The 14,416-nt window shown below is 36.6% G+C and overlaps 1 protein-coding gene across 1 annotated transcript in view; it reads right to left on the bottom strand.

Moving 5' to 3' along the window:
- Window positions 1-1,461: 1,461 nt before the first annotated feature.
- The window catches only part of LPL (lipoprotein lipase), a 28,184-nt gene continuing 15,229 nt past the window's right edge, over window positions 1,462-14,416 (bottom strand). The window contains exons 4-10 of the mRNA XM_044663522.1: window positions 13,789-13,900; window positions 12,350-12,583; window positions 10,424-10,666; window positions 9,603-9,723; window positions 8,860-9,042; window positions 6,935-7,039; window positions 1,462-3,551 (exon numbers count right to left, since the gene is read on the bottom strand). Of these exons, the coding sequence (XP_044519457.1) occupies window position 3,551; window positions 6,935-7,039; window positions 8,860-9,042; window positions 9,603-9,723; window positions 10,424-10,666; window positions 12,350-12,583; window positions 13,789-13,900 (999 nt within the window). The 3' untranslated portion in view covers window positions 1,462-3,550. The remainder of the gene's footprint in view (window positions 3,552-6,934; window positions 7,040-8,859; window positions 9,043-9,602; window positions 9,724-10,423; window positions 10,667-12,349; window positions 12,584-13,788; window positions 13,901-14,416) is intronic.

Genomic DNA, 14,416 nt, shown 5'->3' on the forward strand with positions numbered 1-14,416 from the left:
TCTAATATGGAAAATAAAGTGTTTTTAAAAGTGGGGGCATAAAGGCGGTGTGGGGGAGAATGTGAACCAATTCTCATTCTGTATTCAAAAAAGGTTCTTGCTCAGTTTTATAAAATGATTTTTGAAACAACTGTTTTTTGGGAAAAACAAAACAAAACTTTTCCTGGACAGTTAAGTGTCTAAGGTTGGATTTGAACTCAAATCTTCCTGATTCTGGGTCCAATGCTCTATCCACTTAGCCACCTAGCTGCTTCCAAGGCACTGTAAGGGAGAAAAAGGGGTTTTATGGGTTCAATATATTAAAAGGTGATCACCAGAGGATTGAACTATTATCAATCCTCAATTAAGAATAATCTCAAGTCAAAATTGACTTTTATGGAAAATTTATTTATAACTAGGAAGGTTGAAGGTAGGGAAATTGAGAAAGAGAAACTCTAGCCTGGACCAGAGGCCCGAACCAGGTAAGAATTTAGAGGCCCAGCAGAGGGGCACAGAGGTTAATTAAATAAGGCGACTAGCCAGAAGACCTTTTTACAATTAGAGAGGCAAGAGAGGCCTCCTGAGGGTGGAGCCTCCAGAAATGCCAAGGGAGGAGAAAGAGAGTCAGTCAGAGGTCCCACCAGAGTCTCAGCATTCCAACACTCCTCCATGAACCAGAAGAGGTCCTCACCAGATGCTGTCTTCTACAGAAGACCGCTGACTGAGGACCTTCTCCTTTTAAAGGGGTCACTTATGCGTCACTTCCTGTGCCTCCCTCCTAATTTGCGTGTCCAATCACAATAGACAATTCTCATAGTACTGCCTAGGGGGCAGTAGGTTGACTCTAGCACACGTGGGTTAGGACTTCCCAGAATTGGAAGGTGCTCTCACCTTTGGTGATTATATCTAAAGATGGGCAATGTAGACTTAATTTAATTATCACAGCACACAATGGTTAAGTGACTTGCCCAGGGTCACAAAGCTAGTTAAATATCTGAGAACAGATTTGAATTCACTTTCTCACCTTCCTGACTCCGGGCCCAAAGCTCTATCTACTGAACCATCTAGCTACTTCTGCTTGCACATAGTAGGTGCTTAGTAGATTTTTACTAAACTGAGTAGGTTGTCACTTTATACTCATAAGGGTTACTGTGCCAGAAACCTCTTTACTGAAGTTATATTTCTTTTATTTCAGAGGAACATGATACCAATTTTAAAAACCTTTTTTCTAAATAAATGAAAGGCTAGGCTTAGGTTCTGTGGTAATTTAAAGCATGTACACTTTTTAAGGAATTTTAAAAGGACATATTTGATAAGGCTTTGAGTAGATATGCTTGTGGCAGATTTTTGGAAGCTCCGTTTTGTGATATATCTGAACACAGAGAAGATTCTAGATCAATGTGTTTGAGTGGAATCTGCTCTGAATCTATGAATCCCCACTGGATAGATTTACATTATTGGAAATAACGACTTGCACTGTAGTCGAATTTTGTCCATTTTTATTAAAAGCAAGTTTTACTTCTTGACAGAGTTAAGAATGTCTCTTTAATGAAAAGCTCAGCCTACTGCATTCTTTTGTAAGAGCAAATTTGCTTCAGTGAGACAACATCACTATTAAAAAGTATTTACAGAGTTAGCACCGCACATATATAAATGCAGAAAGCCTTGATACTTTTGTCAATATATACAAACTACCTTTACACACACACCCACGCAAACACATATTTACAGCTAATAAATAACATTTAAAGCCAAATCATATCTTGCACGTATAGACATCCTTAGAAGTTGAAGTTCTAAGTGGTGTAGACCAGTTCACTAAGTTCTAATTTAAGTTTATTTGTCTTTGCTAAAAAAGTAGGCTTCCCTCCAAATAGTCAGTTAGTAGTGAAAGAGAATGCCAGCAGCAAAGCAGCCCACAATCCTATTTGTGGAGTGCTTATCCCAAACATTAACAACCTTAGCCTTAACCTACATTACTGAGGCCCAACTGTGTTTCTGAATAGAGCCTCAAGTTTCTAGAACTTTCCAAAGTATCTCCATTCCAAGACATTTAACACATCAGCTTTGTCATCTATCAATCTGTAACAGAGGTAAACCTTCCCTTACAGGGGTGCTCTACCTAGGGGTAAGGGGAGACGTTCATAAGATGCAATCTCCCAGCAGTCATTTCTATTTTTAACCTCTCTCTTATTGTACACAAAAATCTTTATGGAAAAAAAAAAAGAGAGATCTAGTTTACAAACAGTTGTTTATTAACTCTCTGCTGATGATTTAAAAAAACCTTTGGTGGTATCTGTAGGTGGCTATGGTGATACAACATTTTCTCATACATAGCATTTTTTCTTTTAAAAAAAAACAAGCACTTTTTAATATTTCTGCTTATTGTAATAGAAATGAACAAGTTAAGGGAAATGGCTTTCCAGAAATGTGTGTGACTGCAGACCACAGAGACTGTTTGGGGTTAGAAACATAGTTCATCATCAGAATCAAGGAGCAAAGAATGATTCAACTCTATTAAAGTTCTAATTTATTTCCAAAATGCTAAATTGAGGTATGTTTGACCCAAAGCATGTTTGGAAAATGGCTCTTATTTGATGCTCTTTAGTGAATGTTAGAATGAGTAAAATCATCACATTCTGAATAATTTCATTTTTTGAAGAAAGGAAGTAACACAATTATCCTTCCATCTTCTGCTTTGCTCAACTTCTGGGTAATAACAGAGAATTTGCTGGCTGTTTTAAAAAATGATTCACCTTATAGTCTAATGCTAAAATATAAAATTTGTACAAATACATATCTTGGAGATACATGTATATGCATATGTAGATATATATACATACACGCATATATCTTTTTTTTAAAAAAGATAAACTAGAGAGCTCAGTAAACAAATAGACTAATTAGATTTTTGAGATGTCCTTGAAGCACAGGTTGCAGATGAATCTGTGAGAAGGTTTCAAAGGTCCAGTGCTCTGTTAATTAACATTCTTAGTCATTCTCTTTTCATGTTCATTTAGTCTTGGTTATCTCATGAGTCATGTCCCTTCAAGAGTCTTTTAAATAAGGGGAGACTTTTAGTTAGGCAAATAGATGGGTCTGAACTGGCTGTAAGCAAACCATAGGAAACCCTTGGCTCTGCTCAATGCAAATGTTGGGAAATTGCAAAATATATCACATATGGAAAATATAAAATATACAGTAGAATAGTACCATAGGGCATATTTCATATTTTATCTCAGTGGTTGAGATGTCATGTCTTTCATAATATGGGCTTTCTTTTCATCTAAGATCAGCTGTTACTTGGCCACTGTATCTCCTCAAATTCGATATACTATTTTTGTTTTTTGGTTGGGGAGGGGAGGATTTTTTGAGATGTTCTGAGACTGTCTCCTCTAGTAACTAACAAGGAAAAAATAGCTAATGGTAATAATACAGCTGGCTTCATAAATACTTGGATGAATCCACTTCCAAACACCCAAAGCATTAGGACTTGGTTTAAAATCCAACTTTCTTCATTTCATTCCTTGTAGAACAAGTATAGGTCTTCTTCCTTCGGGCTAGCACAGTTTCTGAAAAATAAAAGACATGGCAATTTATACCTATATTCAGTAGTAGAAAGATGAATTTATAATATATAATGAACTGGAATTAGAGATGATCTAGTCCAACCTCTTCATTTTACTGATGACAAAAATTGAAGCTGGGAGAGAGGAGTTCAAGATAACCCATGTAGTTACCTGTTCGTTATTCTATTCAGGAAATATTTTTAAGAGCTTACTGTGTGCTAGACAAGAAAGACATTGTGGTGTGTTGGATAGAAAGAGAGATAGAGCCCCAGAGTCATACAAACTTTGGTTCAAATTCTGCCTCTGATATATACTGACCATGTGATGCTTGACAAGTCATTTAACTTCTAGATGCCCCCAGACAAGTATCTAAGAATAAGTGTCAATCTGTTCTGGTAGTAATAGCACCTCCCTGAGAACTCTCTAATCTGAAGAAATCACACGTATGGGTTCAAAAAAAGATGTGAAAGGTAATGTTTTGCAGCTTTCTGGCCTGGCACAAAATAACATAAAGCTCAAAGGCTATAATGGGAGATAGTTCCTGCTTACCTTTCAAGGCTCATTTCATATCACTCCCCTTTCCCACATGTTCTGTTCCTGTCAAACTAGTTTGCTCTCTATTCATTGTGTATATATATATGTATATATATATATATATACACACACATATATATATCACTACATTTACATCTTTGTGCCTTTGAAAAGATGTTCCCCCATGTCTAGAATGCTCTCCTTCCTTCCCATTGTCCCTTAAGGGCACTAGCTTCCTTCAGAGCACGCTTTGGTGCTATCTATTCACATCTATGCCTAGCATGATGCCTTATGATCAGCAGGTCCTTACTATGAACTGGAGAAGGATACAATTCATGAGTGATGAATCCAGAGCACAAAAAACCAAAAAGATTCTACAGCTCTTCAGTTAGGTTCCTACTACCAAAGAACCTAGTCTCAGAGAATAATCCTATTAATTTCTGCAAAAATTTAAGAAGCATTTCTCATCTTATGCATGGACTAAAGGTTACTACCTGATTCTTTGTCTGAGTTGGAAGATAAGACTTATTGAGGCTGGTCAGGTCATAGAAAATTAAAATTAACTTAAATTAAAATAAGAAATAATTAAAATAACAAAATAAACTTTAAAAGCTTAAATGGCAAGATTTTTTTAGGCTTTTGGGGGGAGAGGTAGCTTGACTCAGTTACTTTCTAGTTCAAATTCAGATGCATCAGTGTAGCTATCTTAAATGTATCTAAAGCTCAATGGTCTAGAAATAAGAGGGATTTTTACTAACATTAGACTTGCCAGAGTGCCCATAATGCTTGAACTCAGGATGGCAATTCCTGATACTCTGTGAGGGGGGTAGAAAATAGCATTCATTCAGCTTCTTAGATTTAGTCAGATAATTAAAGAAAACCTCACTTGACAATCATTTTTACAGGATAGGAAACTAATTTTCAGAAAATTTAAGGTTATATGGGTAATAGCCCAAACAGATGCAATGGAAAGGTTGCTGCCTTTGGAGCCAGATAACCAAGGTTCAAATCTCAGTTCTTTCAGTTATTGCCTGTGTAACATTGGAAAAGTCATGCAATTCTCTGAGTCCCAGTTTCCTTATCTATAAAATGAGGAGGTTTTAGCTTAGGTACTCTGTAAGATCCCCTCATAGGGGCTCTTCTAGATATGATCCTTTGATACTCAGCTGAGATTAGAACACGGATCGTCTGATTCCAAAGCCTAATGGTTCTTTCTGATACCCAATGTAGGCTTTTCAACTACATTTATTTATCCTTACTTATCTTTCTTCAAGGATCTTCAAATGTCTACTCTTAGAGTCATATATAATTCTTGAGAGAGGAATGTAAATGTATCATGGCTTATATAAAGAAATCTACAGATAGGTCTAGCTTTCCATGAATAACTATGTGACTGACGACAAGTTTGGAGAATCATCAAGGACTGTTTAAAAGCAAATATCGAATTACATCTTGGCCCCATGATAAGCAGAATAAACAATCAATGGACCCATTATATTTGTTGAGTTAATGAATAAATCAATCAGTGTTGTAGTGCCAGTGACACATTCCCACTTTGAAGAGAATGTAATTTATTTATCTAGTTCAACAAGGCCATTGACATTACCATTAATCTATATTGACATAGTGGTTAGTCTAAAAGGTCTTTCATAAGGCTCTTTGACTCATGTGATTCCCTTGCCTTCAAAGATAGCCATGTCTATCTGCATATGGAATAGCTATAACAACGTACTTAACCTACATGCAATTCTCATTCTCTACATAGATTGGAAAGAGAAAGCAGGCAAGTGAATAGTGATAATTTGGGGGAAGGGCTGGTTAGGGCATTCGTTTATTTTTCATTTTCTAAACTCTCTCCCTTTTATACCTGTGCTGGGAGGTATGCTAGAGCCAATTCATACTGGCTTGTGAGAACTGATTACTAAATTTTCAGTGTGCATATTTGCACCACAGAAGTTTAGAAACATTACAAATTAGGGCTTGATTTATTTAGTTGTCGTTGCTGATTATCTAGATTTAAGAAAGTGATGGAAAAGTAAATAATTCAGACTGAACTTAAAAGTGTGTCTTAAATATAGCTCCCTCTTTACCAGCAAAACTACTGCTTGTGATCCATAAGAACTTGCAAGCTGGCAGGAGAATATATAAGAAAAAAAAGTCTATCAGGAATTCAATAGCATTGTTGGGAAAGGTCATGTATTTAATAAATACCTAATAAGGGAAGTTCTTTCTGCAAAGATGCTATTGATAATTCTTAGATTGTACTTAAAGATAAATAAGAGTAGACCCAAAAGAAAAGAGAAAACAAAGAACTCTCTAGTGTAGCACTCTATCATTTCCACCATCTTTGAATGCAAGTTGATGTCTATTCCACTGATTCTTTTATTTTGACTCAGTAAAAGAGCATCATCTTTGATGATAATGGTGAGAGATGGTTATGGGTCTTCTTTAGCATACAATCTGAAGAGAAGCTACTCACACTCACCAAGGAAGGCTTTGCTACCCATCCGAGGGTATTCCTAAGGTATCTTGGAATTGGCAGAGTAAAAAATCTAAAAAATATTTTTTCTTAAACACATCTATGAAAATGGTCCCAAAGAAAGAAGCTGAAACAAGAAAGGAATTGAGTATAGTATTGGGGAGGAGGAAATATTAAATACTAGCAAGAATGTTTTAGAACATAGGAAAATTAACAAACCATTGCTACCACTGAAAAGCTGTGGTGTGCTTGAGAGTTCTAATGAAGAGAATTATAAAAAAAACTGGTCAAGCAAATGGTTATTATTAAATAAAATTACTTATATATTAGCAAATATAAAGGAATTTTGGGTGATAATATTTGTGGAACTTACCAGACAGCCTTTTTGTTCAGTGATTTGTCATAGCATTTCACAAATGACAAAGGGTCTTTTCCTTTCTTCAAATGGGATATATTTTCTCTGGAACAGAAGACAACCCTGTGGAAGAAAAGGGAGGTAAGGATAGATTGCCCAGGAGACCTCCATCAATTTCATACAATGAAATCCACCAAAGTCAGTTAAGTCAATTTCTGCAATCATGATGATAATTGAGAAATTTCTAGGCAATAGAACATTATTTTATCATATGAGGTAGTTTGATTATCACAGCAACTGAAACAGATCACAAAATTACTGAATTCTAGTATGAAGGATTTTCAGTCTCTGATTCCTGTTGCTAAACAGGAACATTTGATGAGTAGTTATCCAGCCTTTGTTTAGAGACTTCCAGGGAGGGGAGAGCCTACTACTACCTCCCAAAGTGGACCATTCCATTTTTAAATACATGTAATCATCGTTAAGGGTTATAGGGCTATTCCCCTCCCCACCCCTGCAATGACATAACATTTGTTTCTTTAAAATTTCAACCAACAACTTTAAGTTCAATGCTCTCAGGCTAAGAAGAATAATCCCAATGCTCCCATTGCAATAGTACTTCAAATTTCAAATACCAAAGACAGCTGTCTTTTCGTCTCCAAACTAAACAATGGCAATTACTTCTACTGATCCTCATATAACATGAACTGGAAGCTCCTCATTATCTGGGTTGAGAGTTGAGTTCAAGTCCCACCTCTGACACATTGTGGCTATGTGACCTTGAGCAAGGGACCTACAATCTTTCCTTCTGATCACCACCACCTGGCTTTTCTGGTTCCTTTCAAGTCTCAGCTAAAACTCTACCTTCAACAAGAAAGGTTTCCTCATCCTTCTTAATTCTAGTGCCTTTCCTGTTGATTATTGCCAATTTATCTCAGATATATCATGTTTATACATGGTTGTTTGCATGTCTCTCCCATTAAACACTGAGCTCCTTGAGAGCAGACACTTTTTTTTTTGCCTTTCTTTACATTTCTAATGCCACAGTAACTGGGATAGTAGGCATTTAAAAATTGCTTGTTGACCGACTGATTTAATAGCTCAGTAACTCATAATTCTTCAAGACTATAACTTGCAGAACAGATGTTAATTTATATTGGTAGAAGGAATTTCCTCAGCAAAAGTTTGCCCCTCTGTGTGAATTTTTTTTAAGTCAAAACATTAAAATTTTGCCATAAGTTTATTTGAAAATGAAATTGTTAGAGAGAAGTATGCTACCCTAAAATTTCCAAAATCTTTATGGAAAATATTTGCTAACTGTATTAAATCCTGTAAAAGATTTAGCTTCTTACTCTAGTCATTCCAGGTAGAGGAGAAATTCTCTGGCTTCCATCTTTTCAGGCATAGTGTCTATAAGGAACAATATACTAGGAAAAGTAAAGCATCAAGCAAGGAATCAGGGCTTCTGCATTTCTACATCTAACTCTCCTACCAACTTGAAGTAGCAAACTCATGGTATAGAATCTGAAAAGACAAACTCTTCTACAGGATGTCTGTGAAGGAATTATTCTAATAAGGATTTCTAATGAAGACTGACCCATTTAAAGTAATGCTGAATAGCTGGGCTCCAAGATGATAAAGTACAAGTACAAGCCAGGAGGATTCTTAGGTGTCTCACTCAACTTTCCCATTTTGAAGATGAGAAAGTGGAGGCCCAGAAAGTTTAGATGACTTGCCCAAGGTCACCTAGCTTGTGGCTGACAAAATCATGATTCAAAAGGAGGCCTTTTGACCATAAATTTACCATCCCAGGTCACCTTCATGGCCAACTACCAGTCTGCCTGGTAGAAATTATGGAGCAGATAACCTTTAAATATTTTCCCATTCAAAATAAAGTTGAAATAAAGATGAAAGTGAATGCAAATAAAATTAAACTTAATTACTTTTTCTGAGTTTCTCCTGCTTTGACTCTGATTTTCTGGATGCCAAAACCAGTGCTGCTCCACCAGTCAGACCAGCTAAAGAATGAATCACTTTGCCACTGTACTTTCACCATGAGTAGTTCTCCAATATCGATCTCAGTGTAAATCAGAAAGGAATAAGTCTTGTTGGTGGACATTTCAGGCCTGAGTGAAAATTCAACACACATTGGGTTAATACATACTCTGACATCCATTTTCAAAGATAGGGGCATCTGACCTACTAAGCTCTTATAGGGAACACCCAGTACATTTGGTGTATTTCAGGTGACACATTTTAAGGGATTAGATTTTTATTCTTCAGCTGTATAAAGCCTTAGTTTTCTCATCAGTAAAATGGAGATAATAATACCTGTAATAATAACTTTATAAATTTTTTCAATGTCTCATATGAAATAATAATTGCAAAATATTTTATAAATTTTAGAGATAAGTATTATATTAATGCATAAAAGTAAGACATATATTTAAATTAACAAAGAGAAAATAAATCTTAGTCATTGAAAAAAGTGCTCTAGATAAACAAGAAAAAAACAAACTTCATACAGCACAAAAAAGAGAATTGAGTTCTAGTTTCTTGAACCAGAAATTGAGATTTCCTAGTCTATTAATATAATTTTTGTTTCTTAGGCCTATAGTTACAAGGGAGCTCTCTGGGATTACTTAGTTGTGTATGAAATAAGTTGAAATAAAAGGCTGCTACTTACAGGGTAACAGAGATGTCTTCACTCTCAGCTATGGTGCCATACAGAGAGACCAGCAACACCTGATTGGTCTGAGTCACACTTTCAGTCCCAAGAAAATGTAACTTCACTTGATAATGGAAAACTGGATAGGAAGAAAAAAGAGAAGAATTACTGATTCAATCTTCATAAGGGGCTACAGACCATAAATAGATAATGTGGAATTAAATCAATTAATTACTCATAATGAAAAAGAAAGATTTATTAGCATGTACATGGAATTCACATCTGTCTGGATGATCAGTGATGTGCTATAGGAAATTAAAGAAGAGAAAACTATGGTATGGTAGAAAAAGTGTTGGATTTGGAGTCAGATGACCTGTGTTCAAATCCTGTTTTAGAGACTTACTACTAGCCATGTAACCTATTTGTACAATTAGGGAGTTAGATTAGATGACTCCTCAGGTCTGTTCTAGTTTTAAATCTATGATCTTGAAGTCACAGGGATAAATTTTTGGTACTGTGTTGGGAGAGAGAAAGGGGGTTGAGAGAGAGAGAGAAAGAGAGAGAGAGAGAGAATGAACAATTAATAATGACCAAAAGACTACTGAGGATAGGAAGGCATGTCATAGGAATAACCACAAGCTGCCTTTCTGTTTCCATTGAGGAAAGGTCATTGCTAAAATTTCAGTAAGAGTTCAGGTTATGTCCTCATGGAAGAATGACCCAGGGCATGTGTCCTGTTGATGTAATTTGATATATAAAGGGCAATTTGATAAGAAGGCAAGAGATTATGAAGACTTGATGTTATTATTTCCTCTAGTCTTACCAAGGGCCTAACCTACCTTTGTAGGGCATCTGAGAACGGGTCTTCAGGTACATTTTGCTGCTTCTCTTGGCTCTCACTTTATTGATCTCATAACCCATGTTGTTGCAGCGATTCTTCTTACAGCTTAAGCAGAGCCCTTTATCAAAGGCTTCCTTTGAACTGCAACGGTATGCCTTACTTGGGTTTTCTTCATTCAGGAGGGAGTCAATGAAGAGATGAATGGATCGTTCATGAGAGCACTTTACTAGCTGATCCATGTCTTGAAAGGAAGGGAAAATCAGAGAAAAAAAATGACGGAAAAGCCTACACATGACACGATGTATTTGCATGTCTACATTTGGTCATGGGTTTTGTTGGTAAGATGTCCTATCTTCTATCAGCTTTCAGTGCCCAAATGAGATTTCAGTTTAGTAAGAGAGAGTAACATTCATACAAAAATGGAAGTTTTAGAGTTCACCACTTTTTTTTATAGGGAGGATCCATTTAATTTTTTGCTTTAGTCATTGCTAGCAATTAAAGCAGTATGTGGTAGTGGATAGAGTGCTGGATTCAAGATCAGGAAGACCTAGATTCAAATCCTGCCCCTGAAACTTTTTAGCTAGCTGATCCTGGGTAAGGCCATCCTCTAGTTGGGTAAGATCTGAGGTACAGAGGCAGAAAGAAAGCTTGACGTGAAGTCAGTGAATCTGGGCTTGAATCCCAGTCTCTCTATTTATTACCTATGTGACCTTGGGTAAATTATGTAATCTCTCTGGGTCTCAGTTGGTTTGACAAGTCTCTGCACTGCAAACTACTCAGAATCTAAATTTCAGAATCTAAGAGAACTTCAGAGGGCGTCTGTGCAACTGAGCAATAATCAATAGGCCTAATCTACTCAATAACAGCTAGACTGTAATCTGAGGTAGTAGAGAGTTCCCCCATACTAGAAGTTCCCAATACAAAAGATATGATAAATTCTTCAAGTATATTCCCATAAGGCAAGGCTTAACAGAGCATGGTATAGTACAGGGCTTGGCGACGTATGGCTCTCGAGCCATATCAGGCTCTTTTGAGGGCCAGATATGGCTCTTTCTGCAGGAGCCATAAAGTCAATTTTTTTTCAGGCGCTGTTACAGGAACGCACACTGTGAGCACTGTACGGCTCTCATGAAATTACATTTTAAAAAATGTGGCATTTATGGCTCTCACGGCCAAAAGGGTTGCCAACCCCTGGTATAGTTAGTTGTATGACTCCATGCAGAGATATTAAACTCCATCTCTGTCTTCTGCCCAAACTCCTAAGTGCTATACAACTATAGTAATTAGAAGATGTTTAACAAAATGAATTAGTAGATATTTAACAAAATAAATAAAATACAACATAGATGATGTTAATTTGTGGTTTTCTAAGTCAATATGCAACCAGCAGGGATTTGATTCTATTTGAGTTTGGCGCCATTTGCACTAGAGCACTTTAGAGGTATTATTATTTTCATTTTATCGGGGAGTAAATTGAAATTCAAATCAGTTGAGTGACTGGGCTGAGGAGATATAATCTGTAAGCAGGAGTAGCTTCTTAAGTGGGATATGCAGGTTGAGAGAGCCCATAAGGTAGGAGCCCAGAGAAATGAGATTGTTAAGAGCTCTGCCAATGAATAGCTGCTGGGTTTAACTAATAAAGTTGGGGATGGATGGAAAACCAAAGCCACTAGAGCTAACTTAACATTCTATGATTCCATATTGCATAAACTAATTAAGACTCTCATTTGACATTAAATATGGGGGTTAGGTCAGGGGATAAGAAACTAGGACTGGAAGGATTCTTTAAGAAACTATCCTATCCCATCTGGACTGGATCCGGATAATAATGAAACTCACTTCCTGGAGATATGGAGGATGCTGTTATCATCAAAGCGAAAAATAAAAATAAAATATAGGTTTAAACTGCTTTTGATGCATTTACCTCCAAGGCCTTTTGTTGCAATTTGATTAATAGCGTCAAAAAGATTGCACCCTGGTTGAAAGAAGCCTCCATTAGGATAAATGTCAACATGGCCCACTGGCTTCTGGATTCCAATACTTCTACCCGGAGATCCTCGAGTGAAAGTGTGCAAGACATCCACAAAATCTGCATCATCTGGAGAAAGGCGACTGGGAGCTTCAGCATATTCAAAATTAGGACCAGCAGGATCTAAGCCTAAATAAAATAAAAACAAGGTAACCAACAACTCAAATATGTCTTTTTTTCCTCCTTGTTGGTTTATTTTACTAATTAAAGTTGATAGTGCATCTAAGAATTAAAATTTAAATGTATGTAGTACAATGGAGAGAATACTAGTTGTATAATCAAAGGACCTGGGCTGGAATCCTGGCTGTCAATGAGAACTTAGTCCTGTCAATGAATCTTTCTAGGCCTCAGTTTCCTCATCTAGAGGCAGTTGGTGGCATTACGGATAGAGAAATGTGCCTGGGATCAGAAAGACTTAAGTTCAGATTTGGCCTCAGATACCTGCTAGTTGTATGACTATGGACAAATCATTTAACTTCTGGTTGCCTCAGTTTCCCCAAGTGTAAAATGGGAAGATACACTTCTTCATAGGGTTGTTATTAAGATCAAATGAAATAATAGTTGTAAAAATAGCTTGACACAGTGCCTAGCACACAGAAGGTATTGTATAAAGACTTATTTCATTCTCACTTCCCCCCTGCCACTAACCATGCTCCAAATTTTATAGTACATCTTCCACCCCCTACCTCTGACCTCCTATGCCTGGAATTCATTTTTTCCCTCACCTCTACCTCCTAGAAATCATAACTTCTTTCAAGCCTCTGATTAGTTCCTACTTTCTATTCAAGTATCTTCTTAATCCTTGTAGTTGCCAATACTGACTTCTCCAACTATCTTTTCTTCCTTTCCTTGTATATGTTGTATCACCCAAGTGAAATGTCCATTGTAAATGCTTTATGTTTGCTCAGTTGAATAACACAGACTTGGTTTTTTAAAAAAGGAATTTATCTATCATTTTTTCTTATAGCAAGATGACAAAATCCTACCCCTAATTTAAGTCTCAATTTAAGTGCCACCTCTTCAATTTTTTTTCCCTTACCCCAATGGAAAAAAAAAATTGTTTTTATTCCTCATTTGATGTTTTGGTTAGTTTTTGTTCTTCGGTATTGTTGGTTCATGCCAAGGCTGTCCAAACAAGATAAGCAAGGCAGGGCAACCCATGTCCCATGTTCATCAATCTGATAAAATATTGCTGTAAAATAATGTTTCTGCCCTACCCTTAACATGCCTTTCCCAGAAAATACATATGATCATGGCCTCCATATTGCTGACTCTCCAAGAGAATAACTCCTGTCCCTATACTTGGGGCTTGATTGAAGAGATTGCCTCCTTACCAGTAATTCTGTTAATCTTCTTATTTGTCAGACTTCCTGCAACGCCAGCAGCATGGGCTCCAAGACTGTACCCCAAGAAATGAATGTTGTCTAGTGGGTAGTTGAACTGTTCCTTTAAAAGAAGGGAAGAAAAATATGATTTCCCAGAGCTCTTTGTAAAATCACAAATAGAGGAAACATGAAATGAACAGCCATAGCAGTAAGGGGAAAAGGAGAACTACTCCAAATGAAGTCTATTCTATTTAATCTTATATATCACAGATGAAAGAGATGAAAGCTACTCTTTGGGTAGGACTTAATTCTTTCCCCCTGAATTGTCCAAATTTGAGGAAACATTTGCTGATATCAGCTTTGAATTTTCCTTTTTTTGATATAGATTCACTTCCTTCTAAAGCCCTTTCCCTCTTCACTTCTCATGAAACATTTGCTGATATCAGCTTTGAATTTTCCTTTTTTTGATATAGATTCACTTCCTTCTAAAACCCTTTCCCTCTTCACTTCTCATTTCTAATAATGGTCTAATCTTGAATTTTTAGAGGAGTAAACTGAGGCCTAGGGAAGGAAAATGTCTTGCCCAAGGGCACACAGTTAGGAAATCACAAGGCTAGAACCCAAGTCTTTTGACTCC

Source organism: Gracilinanus agilis, chromosome 2 (assembly GCF_016433145.1).
Source record: "Gracilinanus agilis isolate LMUSP501 chromosome 2, AgileGrace, whole genome shotgun sequence".
Lineage (NCBI taxonomy): Eukaryota > Metazoa > Chordata > Mammalia > Didelphimorphia > Didelphidae > Gracilinanus > Gracilinanus agilis.